The following is a 19,701-nucleotide window of genomic DNA, read 5'->3' as shown; positions in this document are numbered from 1 at the left end:
GTCTGTATATATTTCTGTCTACAAAATCTGTGGCAACTTTGAAATTCTTTGTTTAAATAAAACCTGGCATATACCTTTTTTCGCATCATACCAGTATTGTGTGCGGTAATTTTTTTCTATTTGGTCCCATTTATACCATTTCTATTCTCGTGACAGTTTTTCCACTTAGATGGTGTCAAACACTCATTTTTTTAAATGTGAAAACTCCTTGTTGGGTGTCCATCTGCTGCATTGGATGTAGTGGAAGAACTGCTACTGCGGTGCAATTGATGCCACTTTGGTGGTGTCTGCCAATAATTTTTGGAAATGTGAACACTCCTGGTTGGATCTCTTTCATATGTGTTGCCTGTAGCAGTAGGGCTCCGAGACCGTCAGGCCTCCACTTCCTTGGACTCAACTACCTATGTTACTATCTTTAAATTTTTCTGACAATGTAGTCTACAAAACTGATATTTGTGCCACCTGAGTGTGGCTCAGCATTAGTGTTGAGCCACCTCCCTAGTGTTCGGGTTCGGTTCGTCGAACAGGGACGTGTTCAACGAATGTTCGTCGAACGTTCGACGAACACCGTCGAACCCCATTAAAACCAATGGCAGGCAAATACAAACACATACAAACACATGGAAAACACATAGAAAGCACCTTAAAAGGTGTACAAAAGCTGACAAACTGCTCAGAAGACACAACAAACACATGGAAAAGTCACAACTACATATATATATATATATATATATATATATATATACAGTGTATATATATATATATATATATATATATATATATATATATACATATATATATAGTCATGCGAAAAGAAAAGAGGTGGAAGAGTAAAAGGAGGAGGAGACACAGATATAGGCATGGCATGCCCATCTAAAATCAAGAAAGGCTGGAGTAAAAATCTAAACTCACTATACCAACACCCAGACGTCTTGACAAAAAAAATAAAAAAATAAATATCTTTAGGTAGAATTGCGGCGGGTCCATTCAGAACACTTTCCCTAGAAGACGTAGTAGTACCCCCATTGGGAGTTGTGCCAAAAAATTAACTCAATACATTCAGACTAATCCACCATTTGTCATATCCAAAGGGCAGGTCAGTAAACGACAACATCGACCCGGAACCAAGTACAGTACTATGTACTGTACCTCCTTTGACGAGGCAATCAGGCGGGTCAAGAAGTTGGTAAGGGGCACCCTAATGGCCAAGACAGACATTGAGGGGGTGTTCCGGATACTACCTGTGCCTCCGAATAGTGTCCTCCCATTGGGCTGCTTCTGTGAGGGAGCATACTACATAGGTCGCTGTTTGCCCATGGGGTGCTCCATATCCTGCTCACTATTTGATGCGTTTAGTTGCTTCCTTGAATGTGTCGTCATGGACGTTTGTAAGGCAGCACATATTATCCATTACCTCGACGACTTCTTATGCCTGGGCCCAAAAGATTCGCCACAGTGTGAAAACACGCGGTAGTCCACCTGTGAGAAGGAGAGAGCTGGAGGGAGAGTGGACACCCCAGAGCCGAGGGGATAGATTGAGAAAGAAAGAAGGCGGTGTAGCTTGCTTCATGGGTGGGGTACTCTGCTGAGTAGCAGAAATTGCTACTAGGCCCAAAAGAATTTCCTGGGCTAGATGCCGTTACAAAATAGTAGTTAGGTAAACAGGCGGTGTAACTTGCTTCATGGGTGGGGTACGCTGCTGAGTAGCACTAAATTTTACCAGGCCCAAAAGAATTTCCTGGCCTAGATGCCGTTACAAAATAGTAGTTAGGTAAACAGGCGGTGTAACTTGCTTCATGGGTGGGGTACGCTGCTGAGTAGCACTAAATTTTACCAGGCCCAAAAGAATTTCCTGGCCTAGATGCCGTTACAAAATAGTAGTTAGGTAAACAGGCAGTGTAGCTTGCTTCATGGGTGGGGTACGCTGCTGAGTAGCACCAAATTCTACTAGGCCCAAAAGGATTTCCTGGGCCAGATGCCGTTAAAAATAGTACTTAGGTAAACATGCGGTGGGTGGCTGGGCTACTCTGCTGACTAGCAGACACTGAAGCTTTGGAGCAGACCTGTCTATATTGTCACTGGACAGCCGCGTGCGGTTATCTGTCAGCACACCACCAGCAGCGCTGAACACACGTTCAGAGAGAACGCTGGCTACGGGGCACGACAAGATCTCCAAGGCATGAGTGGCGAGCTCAGGCCATTTTTCAAGATTGGAAGCCCAAAATGAGCAAGGGTCCAGTTCCACAGTCATGGCATCGATGTTAACTTGGAGATACTCTTGTACCATCCTCTCTAAGCATTGGCTGTGTGTCAGACTTCTTGTCTCCTGTGGCCTTGCAAAGGATAGTATAAAAAAATCTTGAAATGATTGGAAAAAACTGCTAAACTGCTGTTACCACCAGATACGATGTTACTGTTACGGTTAGAGTGACGACTCGATAGTCCCACGGTTGACAAGTTAGAAGTCAGAGATTGACTATGTGCACCACTGGTGTTTTGTGGAAAAGCAGATGTTAGATTCTGTAACAGTCTCTGCTGATACTCCTGCATGCGTGAATCCCTTTCTATGGCAGGAATTATTTCACCAAATTTGCTTTTGTACCGGGGATCTAAGAGTGTGGCAATCCAGTAGTCGGCATTACTTCGGATTCTGACAATCCGAGGGTCATGTTGCAGGTAGTGCAGCAATAAGGCACTCATGTGTCTTGCGCATCCAGGAGGACCAAGTCCTTGTTGTCTTGGTGGTGGCGAGGTGAGAATCATGCTTCCTTCATCTGCCCTCTCCCCCCAACCTCACACTACAGAAATTTGATCAAGTTCTCCCTCATCTGATGAGTCTTCCATGCCCAGCACCAGTTCGTCCTCCACTTCTTCCTCGCCTCCTGCACCTTCCTCAACAGTTTGGCTGCTACCATGCGCCCTCGGTAATCCCTCTCCCCCAGCCTACAATGCCAGCCGCCTTGGTGCTGCCAACCTTCTTGACCTTGGAGATATTATCCTTTCCGCATACGACTCCTCCTGTTCCTCCTCCTCCTCTTGTTCCACCACCTGACTCCGAACACTGTGTAAGGTGTGCTCCAGCATGTAAATCACCGGAATGGTCGTGCTGATAATGGCATCGTCAGCACTAAACATCTTCGTTGCTATTTCAAAACTGTGCAGAAGGGTGCATAGGTCCCTGATCTGAGACCACTCCTGTAGCGTGATTTGCCCCACCAGTAGAGATGCAAATCGTTGAGCTGCAGGATGCGAACGGCGGAAATGAGCACACAGCGACCGTGCCCTCTGCAGAAGCCCATCTAGTCCGGGATAGTGGGATAAAAATTGCTGGACAACCAGGTTCAAAACGTGAGCCATACAAGGCACGTGTGTGACATTGCCCCGGCGAAGGGCCGCACCCAAGTTTGCAGCATTGTCGCACACAGCCTTCCCTGGCTGCAGGTTGAGTGGAGACAACCATTGATGGATTTCGGTCTCCAGAGCTGACCACAACTCCTCAGCTGTGTGACTCACATTTCCCAGACATTTCAATGCCTGATGCAGTTGAGCCCTGGTGACAGCATAGTGAGGAGGTGTGCATGATTCCTTCTGCGCAGTTACTACGCAGGTGGCATTACCAGACAGGCTTTGGGTGCAGGGGCAGGACCGAGAGGAGGTTGAGGAGGCAGAAGCAGTGGAGGAACTTCTAGATACATCGAAACCTTCAAAAAGAGCCTGAAGACCCACCTCTTCTGACAAGCCTACAATCTGCAGTAACCACCGATCGACCAAACCGCTCTACCCTCGCCTACTGTATTCTCACCCATCCCTTGTAGATTGTGAGCCTTCATGGGCAGGGTCCTCTCTCCTCCTGTACCAGTTATGACTTGTATTGTTTAAGATTATTGTACTTGTTTTTATTATGTATACCCCTCCTCACATGTAAAGTGCCATGGAATAAATGGCGCTATAACAATAAATAATAATAATAATACAGAGGATCGACGAGCAACTCATGGGCACGGCAAGACTTGGACAGCAGCCCCTTCTCCTGATGTCGCCGTAGTTACCCAGTGCCCAGTCACCGACATGTAACGCCCCTGTCCATATCTACTCATCCAAGTGTCTGTGGTGAAATGCACCCTGTCACACACAGAGTTTCTCAAGGAAACGGTGATGTTGTGTGCGACATGCTGGTGTAGCGCAGGCACAGCTTTCTTTGAGTAGTAGTGGTACTGGGGCATTGCGATGGACATAAGGTCTCGAAAATCCTTTGTGTCCACCAGGTGGAAAGGCAGCATTTATGTAGCCAACAGCTTGCAGATGGAGAAATTCAACCTCTTAGCTTTGTCATGGCTAGGAGGAAATGGTCTTTTACTTGTCCACATCTGAGGGACTGAGGGCTGGCTGACGTGCTTAGACGGAGTTGAGTAGGGTGTCCCCGGAAAATTGCTGGTCTGTGAGGAAGGTGCAGGCGGAGATGTTATGTTGCCTTGATCAAAATGTGGTGTCGATGTCGGAGAGTGCTCAACAACAGCAGGTGTTTCCACTTGCAAATGTCCTGACGACCTGCCAATCACACTGGCTGTTGCGGGTAAAAAGGTGTAAGGTTTGCGTCCAAAAGCATGTGCGACTGCTGTCCCCACAGTCACAGACGATGAAGAGGACGTGGATGCACTTGATGGGGCAGACGGTGGTTGACCCAGTCCACTAGGCTGCATTGTAGCACAGTGAGCTTCCCACTGCAACTTATGCCTCATATCCATGTGACGGTTCATGCATGAAGTACTCAAGCTAGTCATTTTTTGTCCTCTACTGAGATTTTGTTGACAAATCTTACAGACAACATGAGTTGGGTCATCCTTTGCAATGTCAAAAAATGCCCAGGCTATGCAAGGCTTAGAGCCCGTGCGACCTGAAGAGCCACCACGACTTCTGGTCTGAGGCACAGTTGGGGTTGAGGATGCAGTTGTTGACGTGCTTCCAGTACTCTGTCTCTGTCCAGGAAGGCGCAACGTTACCTCGTCGTCAGACTCATCACTAGCATCCTCCTCCACCTCCTCTGCTGACCTCATGGACTGGCGGACTGGGGGTTGACAGTAAGTGGGGTCTACAACCTCATCATCATCATCCTGTGTGTTCTCACACCCGTCATCCTCAGAGCCAACCTCTTCCTGCCCTGACCGAAAACTCAAGTTTTCGTTCCAATTAGGTATCTCAGTCTCATCATCATCTTCCTCATTGTCTCACCAACAGGAGTTACAGTTTGGGAATGAGGGTCTACATTATGCTCAGAACCTTCTTCATCTGGGCCTGGATCCGACTCACAAAGATTCTGGGCATCAGTGCAGATCATTTCCTCGTCTGGATTCACAGAAGCTCTGGAGCAGACCTCTGATTCCCAGGCTATAGTATGCGTAAACAGCTCTACAGACTCAACCATGTGTTACCCCATGCTCAGACGGGCGGCTGGAGACTTGGGACCTGTGAGGAAGCAAGTGCGATTGGGGTGACAACTCTGAGGACAGGAGTAGTTGTGATGTTGAAGTTGACATGGAAGAGAGCCCACTTGAACGAACACTTGATATCCGTTCAAGCACCTGCTGTTTTTGTGCCTCATCTGGAATTTTTGGTGATGCTTGTAGCGATGGTCGTCAGAAAGTGATCATATCAGATTGTCCACGAAAAGAAGTAGACAACTTACTTTGGCTGGAAGATGGTCTTCTTCTGCAGATGTTACTGATGCTTTACCACCTACCCCATGGACACAACCTTTTATTCCCTTTTCAACACACCTATTCCCCTTTCCACCAGCAGCAGGCCTTTTGCCCTCATTTTAGTGCTTAACTAATTGGCAACTCTGTATCTGTAGTTGTTGGCACAACAACCGATGGATGAAAACCGAGCAGAACTGAGTGGCCAAACTGTGGTACTAGGCCCAAAACTAATAACTGGATTAGATGCAGTAAAAATTGAGATACACAGGCAGTGTAGTTAGATTCATAGGCGGGCTACTCTGCTGATGTGCAGACACTGCTCCTAAGCCCAAAAATATTAACTGGATTAGATGCAGTAAAAATAGAGATACACAGGCGTTATAGTTAGTTTCACAGGCGGGCTACTCTGCTGACGTGCAGACACTGCTCCTAGGCCCAAAACTAATAACTGGATTAGATGCAGTCAAAATAGAGATACACAGGCGGTGTAGTTAGTTTCACAGGCAGGCTACTCTGCTGACGTGCAGACACTGCTCCTAGGCCCAAAACTATTAACTAGATTAGATGCAGTAAAAATAGAGATACACAGGTGGTATAGTTAGTTTCACAGGCTGGCTACTCTGCTGACGTGCAGACACTGCTCCTAGGCCCAAAACTATTAACTGGGTTAGATGCAGTAAAAATTGAGATACACAGGCGGTGTAGCTAGCTTCACAGGCAGGCTACTCAGATGACTATCAGACAATGCTACTAGCCTAAAAGGATTGGCTGAGCTAGATTACACCAAATGCTGTGACAAACACTGGCACAGCACTGGCACAGACCAGCCTGGCAAACAGTGCTATGAACTGCTGTAACCTACCCTGAAAAGGGCTGATATTACAACTAGTTCTGACTCCTTCCGACTCCCTAAACCTATCTCTCTGAAAATTCGCTCCAAAAAAACACGCTTAGACTGTATAGCGCCCACAGCAGCAGCGGTGCCGTCTAACATTAAGCTGCAGCAGTGAGGAAATGGTGGCGATGGGGCAAATGGCCAGTTATTATAGGGCAAGGACATGTGACATACACAGCCAATGACACATGCCCTTGTTTGTGTGCATCACTTGCACATTGATGTGTGTGTGTGTGTGCACTGCTGATAGGCTGAGAGATTGCACCGCCCCACTGTATATGCGGGAAAGAAAAAAAAATGGAGATCGGCGTTATTTCAGCACAGATCTATCCCCTGCCCCCCCCCCCCCCCCGCCCACTATACACTGAAACAGACTATTAACAATGATAAACAGTTTTAATGTGCAAATACAAGAGAAGATAGTATTCTTCTACAGATGGATCTGGTTAAGTTGGAAAATTGGGCTGAAAGGTGGCAGATGAGGTTTAACAATGATAAATGTAAGGTTATACACATGGGAAGAAGGAATCAATATCACCATTACACACTGAATGGGAAACCACTGGGTAAATCTGACAGGGAGAAGGACTTGGGGATCCTAGTTAATGATAAACTTACCTGGAGCAGCCAGTGCCAGGCAGCAGCTGCGAAGGCAAACAGGATCATGGGGTGAATTAAAAGAGGTCTGGATACACATGATGAGAGCATTATACTGCCTCTGTACAAATCCCTAGTTAGACCGCACATGGAGTACTGTGTCCAGTTTTGGGCACCGGTGCTCAGGAAGGATATAATGGAACTAGAAAGAGTACAAAGGAGGGCAACAAAATTAATAAAGGGGATGGGAGAACTACAATACCCAGATAGATTAGCGAAATTAGGATTATTTAGTCTAGAAAAAAGACGACTGAGGGGCGATCTAATAACCATGTATAAGTATATAAGGGGACAATTAAAATATCTCGCTGAGGATCTGTTTATACCAAGGAAGGTGACGGGCACAAGGGGGCATTCTTTGCGTCTGGAGGAGAGAATGATTTTCCACCAACATAGAAGAGGATTCTTTACTGTTAGGGCAGTGAGAATCTGGAATTGCTTGCCTGAGGAGGTGGTGATGGCGAACTCAGTCGAGGGGTTCAAGAGAGGCCTGGATGTCTTCCTGGAGCAGAACAATATTGTATCATACAATTAGGTTCTGTAGAAGGACTTAGATCTGGGGATTTATTATGATGGAATATAGGCTGAACTGGATGGACAAATGTCTTTTTTCGGCCTTACTAACTATGTTACTATGTTACTATGTAAATCAAGTTAGGCTATTGGTGAACAAACAGTTATCGAACAGACACTCGAACAGCCGAATTTTAAGCAAATTGTTTGAGTTCGCCGAACGACTCAAACACCGCCCAAAACAGCTCGAATTTGAAATTGGCGAACAGTTCGACTCGAACACCGCTCATCTCTACTCAGCATTAAGGCAGGTAGAGGTGTTGCATGTGGTATCGGGTCTTCCGCAAAGAGGGCCTACACTGAGCCCTCACCACATTATCTTACTCTGACATTCAATTGAAAGCTGTAAATGTTGTCCCAGACCCCAATACCTCATGCCTGGCTGATTGCTGCAGTGCCATGCTACAGTTTATACTGATGTGTTTTGGCAGCATTTAGAGCCATTATAAGGTGTTGTGCATGCATTTGTTTTTACCTCCCATTGATGTGATTGGCATTTGGTTATGTTCGGCGAATATTGCAAATACGGTGAACGTAATCCGAACCAAACGTTGAAATATTCCTTCAACTCTACTAGAGATGTCAGACCAGGAAGAAATGGCTCAGGGCTAGTGAACAGCGGACATCAGAATGTGCTCTGTTATGAACTTTGAAAATGGAAAAGTTTGTGCCCAATACTGCATGTCTCATTATGATGAAAAGGACTTCTCAACTGATGCAGTACATGTATGTCATGTCAATCATGTGACCACCACAACTAATCGTGCTTTGATCGCATGATCATTCTTGCTGTTTCTCTAATCAGGGAACATGGTGTCTTCATCCCAGGGGTTTCCAACGCCTCCCCGCAACTAGGATTGCTGTGATTGGCTGTTCAAAAGTGAACAGCCAATCGCAGCGTTTCTCAGTGTTCCAGGAAATCAGATTGCCTGAAACAATTATGTCTATTCTAGGATCGGTGCTGTAAGAGCACCGATCATAGGCTGGTGTCTCTCAACCATGGCCTCACCAGGACCAGCTCTGATTTCTATTATCGACGATGACATCAATTGTACCAATCAGAGCGCACAGATGCTCTGACAGATCTGTATGTGAACACCCTGTACATCCTGTGCCACTGCTGATGAAGAAAGAGCTCCTGATTCCTGATCCTTGCCTGAATCTTTCTCTAATCCACCCTAGTCACCCTCTCTACCCCCTCTAACTTTCTCCCTCTACCCCCTTCTGAGGCCGAGCGCTGTGTACAGTACTTGATCGCTGATCAGCATTGATCGCTTGTTTTTTGGCAGTTTACTGTTTTTCATGCGTTCTTTGGTGACGCAATTCAGTGATCAATGTCCATGCTTGCTATTTTATGGACTTTTTTCTCCCTGTATATTTCCCCCCTCCCCCTTTCTTTGTACCACTTCCATGTGTGAGTCCTGCAGCCACCAAGCTAATTACACCACTGATTAGCTCCCGTGCTCATTTTTGGCAAGGGCTTTATTTTTCCCTCTCTACTTTTTGTCCTCTTTTTGCACCACATTTGTGCATGCATTCTACAGCCGTAGACCGTTGTTCAGTGACGAACATCACTGGCCTGGGCTCTGGTTGTTTTTTTTTATTTTCTGAAAAAAACATGTAATCGCACAACATGCTCGATGAAAAGTTTTGACAAAGTTTGTGCATTAGGCAGCCTAGCTAATGGTACAAAATGCACTTCTTTGCTGAACCTGTCCTCCACCACCTAGACCACAGTTTTGCCATTAGAAGGAGGAAGGTCCATGATAAATTCCATGGACAGATGGGTCCACGGTTTATCTGGAATTAGCATTGGCACCAATTTCCCGGCTGGCCGGTTATGGGAGGTTTTTGCGCAGGTACATGTCTCACAGGAAGACATAAATACAGCGACATCAGAAGCCAACGAAGACCACCAAAACAGCCTACTGATGGCTTTGCACGTGGCTGAGATTCCCGGATGCCCACTAAGAGCCGAGTCATGGAATTCCCGGAGCACCCTTAACCGATACTGGACGGGCACAAAAAACGTATTATCTGGCGTGAACAGAGGGGCAAGAGACTGGGCCACCCGAATCTCCCGCTCCAACGCAGAGGAAACTTCAGCCACAACCACCGCGCACTGAAGAATGGAGAAAGGAGGTTCATGAGGAGATATTGGATCCAGGCTGCGGGATACGGTATCCACCTTCACATTCTTGGATCCAGGCCTAAAAGTGATGGACAACTGAAATCAAGAAAAAAAAGTGACCACCTCGCCTGCCTCTGGCCAATTCCATGTAAGTCAGGTTCTTGTGGTCCGTGATTCGATGGACAGCCCCCTCCAAAAAATGCCTCCTTTATTCAAAAACCAATTTAATGACTAGTAACTCCCGGTTACCCACATCGTAAAACTTTTTAGAAAAGAAGGTGTAAGTTGTTTAACATGGTGGGCCCTTGAGACAACACCGCCCCCACTCCCATAAATGGCTTAGACAGATCAGGTTGAATAAGTGCAAGGGTAGACATAAAATCTTTTTTAAGGAAAAAAATGCCACTAAAGCTGGAGCTGACCAATTTTTTATATCAGCCCCCTTGCGAGTTAAATCAGAGAGGGGTTCAACCACCTGCAAAAACCCTTTGATGAATTTTCTATAATAATTGGCAAACCCAAAAATCTCTGAAGGCCCTTGAGATCTCTGGGTTGCACCCAATCAACAATAGCCTGTACCTTTCAAAGGTCCACGCGAAACCCCCTCACCAGACAAAATAAACCCCAGAAAGGACAATTCTTGCACAAAAAAATGAACACTTCTCCCGTTTAGCAATGAGAGAGTTCTCCCTGAGCCTCTGGAGGACAGCACATAGATGACCCATATGTTTATATAATAATATAATATAATAATAATTTTTATTTATATAGCGCCAACATATTCCGCAGCGCTTTACAAATTATAGAGGGGACTTGTACATACAATAGACATTACAGCATAACAGAAATACAGTTCAAAACAGATACCAAGAGGAGTGAGGGCCCTGCTCGTAAGCTTACAAACTATGAGGAAAAGGGGAGACACGAGAGGTGGATGGTAACAATTGCTATAGTTATTCGGACCAGCCATAGTGTAAGGCTTGGGTGTTCATGTAAAGCTGCATGAACCAGTTAATTAATTTTTTTTTTTTTTTTAATATAGGCCACACAGGGATCGTTAGGTTAATGCATTGAACTTATGTATGCATATGTTTCATTTTATCAACAGAATGTATAAGGATATCATCCAGATACACCACCATGAAGTGCCCAATGAAGTCTGAAAAAACATGACTAATGAAATTCTAAAATACCGCTGGCACGTCAGACCAAAGGGCATAACCAGGTTCTCAAATAAACCCTCGGAAGTGAGGAAAGCCCTATTTCACTCATCCCCCTCCCACATGCGGATGAGATTATATGGTCCACTGAGATCTAACTTTGAGAACCACCTGGCCCCGGACAATTGATTGTACAAATCAATCCTCACGGTGATCTTGCTTAATTTTTGTAAACCTCCATCTTTCTTCTTCACAAAAAAAGAATCCCGCCGCTACAGGAGAAACAGAGGAGCAAATGTGCCCTTTATAAAGACTATCAGACATATACTTCTTCATAGCCGCCCACTCAGGGCCGGAGAGATTGTATGAGCGGGCCTTGGACAGTTTGGCACCAGGGACCAGATTAACAGCACAATCGAATGGGCGGTGTGGTGGTAGAACATCAGCCTCCTGTTCAGAGAATACATCCTCAAAATCCTTCAGCTACTCCGGAATACCCTCCAGACTGACGGATGACACAGACACATTTGCAAGGCAATCTTTAGAACAATTAGGCCCCCAATTAACAATGCCCTGAGATTCCCAATCAATGACCAGGTTATGCAACAGTAACCAGGAAAACCCCAACACCAGTCCCGCAGGTTGGTTGTCCATAATAAAACATGTAATATGTTCTTGATGACGGGACCCCATCTTAAGGAAGAACTCATCGGTGATAAACTTAACAACATTCTTAGTGAGGGGTGTTTTGTCAATGGCCCCGATATTAATGGGAGAGTCTAACCTGACTGTCCCTTTCTTACATTTGGCCACCAAATCAGAGTCAATCAAGTTCAAAGATGATCCTCAATCCACAAAAGACAAAGTGGAGGTGCAACCGTTCTTGACACAAAGTTCTACTTCCAACAGTAATTTAAGAGATGAGGACAAAGGTACCTGAGAGTCTGGCCAACCTCAACAGTTACCCAGACTTAGGTGTTTCCCGGCACCTTAGGGTTAGGAGGACAGTCCTTTTTCCAGTGTTTCGAACTACCGCAGTAGAAGCAGAGTCTCCCATCACGTCATCATCTCCTGTCTCTTCCCTTGATGGTGGCAACACCCACCTCCATGGACTTGGACTGAGGCATAGCATCAGGGTTATTTGAAAGCAAAAGAACTTCTCGCTGCATGACACCCCTCTCCATTAGTCTTCGATCCATCTGGATGGCCTGAGTTATAGCCTCCTCCAAAGAACTAGGTGGTGGATGGAGAGACAGAGCATCCTTCAAATGGTCAGACAGTCCCCTCTGGAACTGGCACCTGAGTGCAGAGTCGTTCCATGAGACATCTGCGGACCATCGTCTAAACTCCGAGGAATACCACTCGACTGAGTGCTTTCCTTGAGCAAGACCCATGATGGTATCCTCTGTTATCCTGACACGGTCTGGTTTGTCATAGATAAGTACTGCGGCCTCAAAAAACCTATCCACCGACATCTGTTCAGGGGCAGTGGGAGACCACGAGAAAGCCCAAGATTGTGGACCTTCCCAGACTAAGGAAATAATTATTCCCACCCACTGACTCTTATCCCCAGAGGATCAAGGTCTAGGTGAAAACAACAATTTGCAACTCTCCCTAAACATAAGAAACTTATCCTTTTCACCAGCAAAGGTGTCAGGGAGCTTGACCGAGGGTTCGGGAGAGTGCAAGGCGACATCTACAGAATCGTCAGACCTGCTGAAAACATGGGGGGTGACACCTTGCACCGTTTTAACTGTCTCTGTCAACTCTTTCTGTAATGGCAAAGGTCCTATGTTTCACTGACAATTTCCGCATAATCTGGGTCAAACTGGACACCTGGTCAGCCATATTGCGCAGTGGATCCATAGCCAGGGGAAAAAAATGAATAAATACCTATAAATATATGGTCAGTAGGCATTATAATGTAATGCCTGCTGCAGTGCAGTAGTACACAATCTCCACCAGGGGGTAAAGGTGAAGGAAAACAGGTATACTCAGTGAAATCACAGAGCAGCAGGCAGGAGCCACTAGGTGGTGAAAGAGTAGTCAGACAAAGTCGGGTCAGCAACAGAGAGAGAAAGAAGTACCAGAGGTCACAGCAATACACATGGTCGGAAACAAGCCAAAGAAGTCAGAGCCGAGCCGGAGCAGGAAAGCCAGAAATGCTAGACAGTCAAACAGGTCAGAGAACAAGCCGAATGAAAAACCAAGGGTTCACAGTACAGAGAACGAGTACAACAACAAACGAAGTCACAGGGGAACACCGGAACACGACCTAGGTAAACGGGCAGAGGATAGATCAGGGTATAACGGGGTCAGCTGTTCAAGCCAGAGACAGGAACTATGACTGACACTGCTTGCAGGTAACAGTGGACTGAAATAGCCAGCCAGATCCCAAAACAAGGCAAGGAAGATTAACCTACGCATGACCATCCCCGGGGAGAGAATAATCAGAAACAAACCCCAGACTGAATCATGACACCATGTCTTTGCTGCCAGTGAAATGTTCCTCGATTTGAAGACCTTGTCACTGACTTCATTGTTGATTTGACCATAGCTATTGTATTGACTACCATGGGTGGAAGTTTGCAACTCTTATACTTGCACTTAGATGATCATCCATTCTTGCCATTGGCATCAGAGGATCCTGTCAGTGTGCAGTGAGCATTGTCAGAATTCAGACAGCTAGAGTGACTGCAGACTTTCATCACAAACCTGGACAACTCTATTAAATAGAACATTAAGCAATGTAGCATGCTCAGTCCTTACAACATCTAATATACTCACTGTCATGACTCGGCTCTGCTTCCTGGTGCCAGCAGTCATCACATGATCACTCATATGTGATTTTCATAATTACAGTCACATGACAACTAGCTTCTCTTCCTTCTTCTATCAGTAAACAAGGGGCAGTAGTATTTAACTGAACATTGAGAAAATCAGGAAAACCACAAGTGGTCACATGACAACTATAATGTCTGCCTGGAGTCACAAGCTTACAAGGCTGCCTGGGACAGACTTGATACAAGCCACTCTGTCTGGCACACTCCAGAGAAATCTCAATGACCTTTATCCTGTGTACAGGGATCTGATTTTATAATAGGACCCAGTGGAATGCTACCATCTGGGCTGCCATCCAAAGGTAAGAATGGTCACCAAGCAGGGTCAGAGCAGAGAGGTCACATCAAGGACGAAATCAGGATCCGTAAGAATAGTCAAAAACAGGGTGGGGTCAATACAGAAATACACTAAACAAAGCAAAATGTTTACGCTCCCCCTGTGGGACTGAAAATAAACCCATGTGCCCTGAAGGACTGTGTGAAACTGCCCTATGGACTCTGTCCCATTGCGACATAAGCTTCACTGGTGTTTAACCTTGAACTTTTCCCCAGGGACTGAGGGGCAGCACACCTTCCTTTTAAAGGTCTTGTACTCTGCAAACAAGAGGGAGTGGGAAAAGTGAACAGGATAACTCAAGGATTGTGACAGATCATTGCTCCTGGACTGTCGGAACTGTTGTAGGCTGGTCAATGGGCTGTTGTGTTTCAATATGAACACACTGTGTCTGCATACCCAAAGCAATGGGATGGGGTCATGCGGACTCATGTTTAAAAGAAACTTGGACAATGTGTCAGAGTGCCTGGAGTGGTGAGACCAGGGTCAGGTGGACCCATGTAACAGGCTGAAGACCCAACGAGCATGATGGCTTGAAGAGGACTGTGCCCATGAGGGTCAAGGTGATTATTTGTGTGGGCTAAAGGGTCTGTTTAAGAAAAGGACTCTGTAAAAAAAAAAAAGATTGTAAAATTGTATGCATATATAAAATTGTTTGGTGTCTTACAGTTTCTGTCATGGTTGGGATGACCATGTTTTAGAAAGGAGGAATGCATGAAGGTTACTGGGATGGTCATGTGCTTCTCCTTTGATTAGAAAAACTATTATAACTAGTGTACATGAAAAAAAGTGTTTTATAGTGCACAGAACCTTAATGGCACAAAGGTGCACAATTAATGTATTGCTATAATATGTGGATGACTCAGTGTGTTCTGATGAATGTATTAGATATAGGGAAAGGATCAGATTAGTACAGATGACATATGTTAAGGTGTAGCTATCAAATAGGATTGAGTATAGTGCAGTGGTGGGCACTGTTATGAACAGGTAATTCAGAACCACAATGGACCTTGAAGTTCAGAGCACACAAAGTGACCTGACAATTACCAAAAACATAGGCCGAGCTCTGAGACGTGGGAACTCTGCTGACCGCAATCCCTAATCCTATCACACCACACTAGAGGTAGCCGTGGATTGCGCCTAACGCTCCCTATGCAACTCGGCACAGCCTGAGAAACTAACTAGCCCTGAAGATAGAAAAATAAGCCTACCTTGCCTCAGAGAAATTCCCCAAAGGAAAAGGCAGCCCCCCACATATAATGACTGTGAGTAAAGGTGAAAATACAAACACAGAGATGAAATAGATTTAGCAAAGTGAGGCCCGACTTACTGAATAGACCGAGGATAGGAAAGATAGCTTTGCGGTCAACACAAAAACCTACAAACAACCACGCAGAGGGGCAAAAAGACCCTCCGCACCGACTAACGGTACGGAGGTGCTCCCTCTGCGTCTCAGAGCTTCCAGCAAGCAAGAAAAACCAATATAGCAAGCTGGACAGAAAATATAGCAAACAAAAGCAACACAAGCAGAACTTAGCTTATGCAGGATAGACAGGCCACAGGAACGATCCAGGAGGAAGCAAGACCAATACTAGAACATTGACTGGAGGCCAGGATCAAAGCACCAGGTGGAGTTAAATAGAGCAGCACCTAACGACTTAACCTCATCACCTGAGGAAGGAAACTCAGAAGCCGCAGTACCACTCTCATCCACCAAAGGAAGCTCATAGACAGAACCAGCCGAAGTACCACTCACGACCACAGGAGGGAGCTTGGCCACAGAATTCACAACAGGGCACAACTTCAGGAAGTAGACCGGTTTTGGACAGAAAAAGTCAGCATGTTTAAGAACAGCTACACTGTGGGATGAGCAGGGCCACTTAACAAGAGGAATACTTCCTGGTTAATGCAAAGTTACAGTGAAAGTTGAGATGGAGATATAGCAGTAGTTGGAGGTCCGGAGGGCACGAGGAGCATGGGCTGTTTAGCAGCAAGTGAACGTCAGCCATAAACTTGGAGAGTAATAGTAAAATAAAATGACGATCTAAGGAGCACTAGGAATTACAGGACACAGGTAATTTGGGTGAATCCACAACGCGTTTCGACGGTACCCCGTCTTCATCAGGTGGAGATTTATTAATGACACACAGGAAGAAGTATTTAATCAAGATTCAACCAATCAAAATGCAATCATCATGTCATACCCTCTAATGTGGGTGTGGTGGTAAATGAAGTTGAACTGGAGAAAGTAGAGGCTTGCAACCAAAGAGTGAATGTCACATACCATGCATAGCAAAGGAGAATCGGGACACTGTTTATTTGTGGGTGCCAGGGTGTGGAAACACCACAGTCCCTCGCCGTTCACTACTGCCCTGTGCACCTTAGAGCAGGGCAGGAAGAAGCTGCAGTGAACTTATCTCTTCTCTTCAAGCCATTTGTTCATACCTTACTCATGCTGCCCTTGGTTTAGGCAATGTGAATAATGCAACAGGTTCACATTAAAATTCAGCTATACTGTATAAATAAACATAAAATCACCATGAGTTTTTTTTTTCATGGTAGAAAATCTGAAGAAAATTCTGACCAAAACTTTTTGACAGAGATAAAAAGAACCAATGAAACTCAGACCATTTTTTTTTATACAAGAAAATGACAGACGACTAAATTAGAATTGGAAGAAGTAAACAGAGATTCAATTTTTCGCCAGGCTTGCGAGAAGATATCCAGCCTGCTTGGGCAAATATTCCTGCATTTCAATTTTTGTGACAAGAAATTGCTGCTCCTAGAAAGGGCAGAGGAAGCCCAACATAGTAATAGATGATCCGAGGTAAAGAGAAAATAGCCACACTACTCAGTTTCTACGTGTGGTAAAACCCTTTGTCCTTTATTGATGTGACATGGACAAGGTTAAAAGGGCAGGACAAAAGCAGAAATGCAGGTAACAAAAATGGACTACGGCCGTTTTGCGTGTGGCACTCATCAATGGACCCATTGAAGCGTACCACACGCGAAACGGCCATAGTCCATTTTTGTTACCTGCATTTCAGCTTTTGTCCTGCCCGTTTAACCTTGTCCATGTCACATCAATAAATTACAAAGGTTTTTACCACATGGAGAAACTGAGTAGTGCTGCTATTTTCTCTTTACCTCGGATTAACACACATGTGCTTTCAAGCAAGCACCTCAACTACTATGAACAAGCCGGACGTGGTGTTGCTGACTCACAGTTCACTGCCTCCACCACTAAGTAGACTATTTCTTTGTGCCATTCAATTTTGTTCCTTTCTTTTTTTTTATAGTAATAGATGAGTGTCTCTAATAAAGTGCACAAACAGTATATAGGTGCTTTATTTCCATTGTTTGCTTTTTAATAACAGATGTTTATTGACAATTACTTACATTTATTAGTCATAATTTAGCTCTTTAAATTGTTTTCCATTTATCTTGTATGATGACATGTAAATTTACATTGACTGTTACTCATACAATTTTCCAAATAAAACATTTAAAAGAAAATGTCTACCTACTCGTGTGATTTCTCCAAGTAAAAACAAATATGTAAGAAAATTTCCTCCACATTCTGAAAATGAAAATTACTTCTCCAATGTGTAACTAGATTTTCTGCGTTTGTAAAACACTTCCCACATTCTGATCAGAAAAATGGCTTTTCTCTTGTGTGATTTGTCAGATGTCTAGTAAGAGTTTTTTTCTCTGTAAAACATTTACCACACTCTGAACATGAAAATGGCTTTTCCCCCGTGTGAATTCTCTGATGTTTAGTAAGATCAAACTTCGTTCTAGAACATTTTCCACATTCTGAGCATGAAAATGGCTTCTCCCCTGTGTGAATTTTCAGATGTGTAGCAAGAATTGCTTTCCGATTAAAACATTTCCCACATTCTAAACATGAAAATGGTTTCTCCCCTGTGTGAATTTTCTGATGCTGAGCAAAAGATGAATTGTCTGAAAAACTTTTTTCACATTCTGAGCATGAAAATGGCTTCTCCCCTGTGTGAATTCTCTGATGTCTAGTAAGATCAGATTTCGATATACAACATTTCCCACATTCCAAACATGAAAATGGCTTCTCCCCTGTGTGAATTCTCTGATGTTTAGTAAGATCAAATTTCGTTCTGCAACATTTCCCACATTCCGAGCATAAAAATGGCTTCTCCCCTGTGTGAATTTTCAGATGTGTAGCAAGATTTGTTTTCCGATTAAAACATTTCCCACATTCTGAACATGAAAATGGTTTCTCCCCTGTGTGAATTTTCTGATGCTGCGCAAAAGAGGATTGATCTGAAAAACTTTTTTCACATTCTGAGCATGAAAATGGCTTCTCTCCTGTGTGAATTCTCTGATGTCTAGTAAGATAAGATTTCGATCTACAACATTTTCCACATTCTGAACATGAAAATGGCTTCTCCTCTGTGTGAATTTTCTGATGCTGAGCAAAAGATGATTTGTTTGAAAAACTGTTTTCATAATCTGAGCATGAAAATGGCTTCTTTCTTGTATGTGCTCTTGGATGTTCCCCATCCCTTTTGTCATTTTTCTTTACAAGGACTAGAGGTATGTCTGGTATAATGGGATGCTCGCCAAAGATATCAGGTGTGATACCAGGATCATTTGCATCAAAGCCTGAAAATATCAGGTATTTCCCTGAGATCATGGTCCAGTTATCTGCCAAAAAAATTTAAACATATATTTATTTTTCGATATTGAATCATTGCTAAAAATTGATCTTGGATTGCTCCTGAACTGCTTCCTGACTCATCCAATGCTTAGACGTGCAGCTGCCTCACTTCTCTGCATGACCTAGATTATTTTTTAACTATTAACTATATAAACTGTAAAATGCGAGTCATCGACTAATTCCTGTTTCCTAAGGAGTCCCTGCATGCCTAACTACCAGGCATTCCTTGGATCCACTGCCTGTTTTGGCCATCATCGGCTTTTCACAGTTTACACAACGTTGCTGGTAAGCATAATCATTACAGAACAATTGACCAATACCATTGAAGGAGTTGTTGCCTTTAAAAAAAAACATGTCCATCACTGCATTTGTGTTTAAAAAAACAACAAAAAAAAACTATCTACGTGGACTCACCTTCCTGGGGTCCTCTGGTGAATCTCTGACTCTGCTCCTGATGTCTGGCATTGGCTGCAGCACTGGCATTACATTGACAGCGTGGCAATTAGTCAGCTTACTGATTGGTTGCTGTGCTGTTGACATGATGTCAGCCTGGCAGGCAATGCTAATCCTTGGAAGCTGTGGCGAAGACATACCACATTCCTCAATATTGAAATTCTAACACCCAGAAGGAAAAGTTATGGAGTTATGGAAATCACAGAATCGAAAAACATGTTTGGAAATTATGAAAAATAGAGTATGAGTGACTTGTATAAAAATGC

At 44.4% G+C, this 19,701-nt stretch overlaps 1 protein-coding gene across 1 annotated transcript in view; it reads right to left on the bottom strand.

The window, feature by feature from the left end:
- Positions 1–19,701, bottom strand: part of LOC138666596 (zinc finger protein 850-like) — an 87,991-nt gene that overhangs the window by 24,698 nt on the left and 43,592 nt on the right. Inside the window, exon 23 of the mRNA XM_069754795.1 lies at positions 17,977–18,969. Within this exon, the coding sequence (XP_069610896.1) occupies positions 17,977–18,969 (993 nt within the window). The remainder of the gene's footprint in view (positions 1–17,976; positions 18,970–19,701) is intronic.

Source organism: Ranitomeya imitator, chromosome 2, assembly GCF_032444005.1.
Source record: "Ranitomeya imitator isolate aRanImi1 chromosome 2, aRanImi1.pri, whole genome shotgun sequence".
In the NCBI taxonomy this organism is placed as follows: Eukaryota; Metazoa; Chordata; class Amphibia; order Anura; family Dendrobatidae; genus Ranitomeya; species Ranitomeya imitator.
Note: the sequence above shows the minus strand (reverse complement) of the source record. Positions and strands in the feature narration are given on the sequence as shown.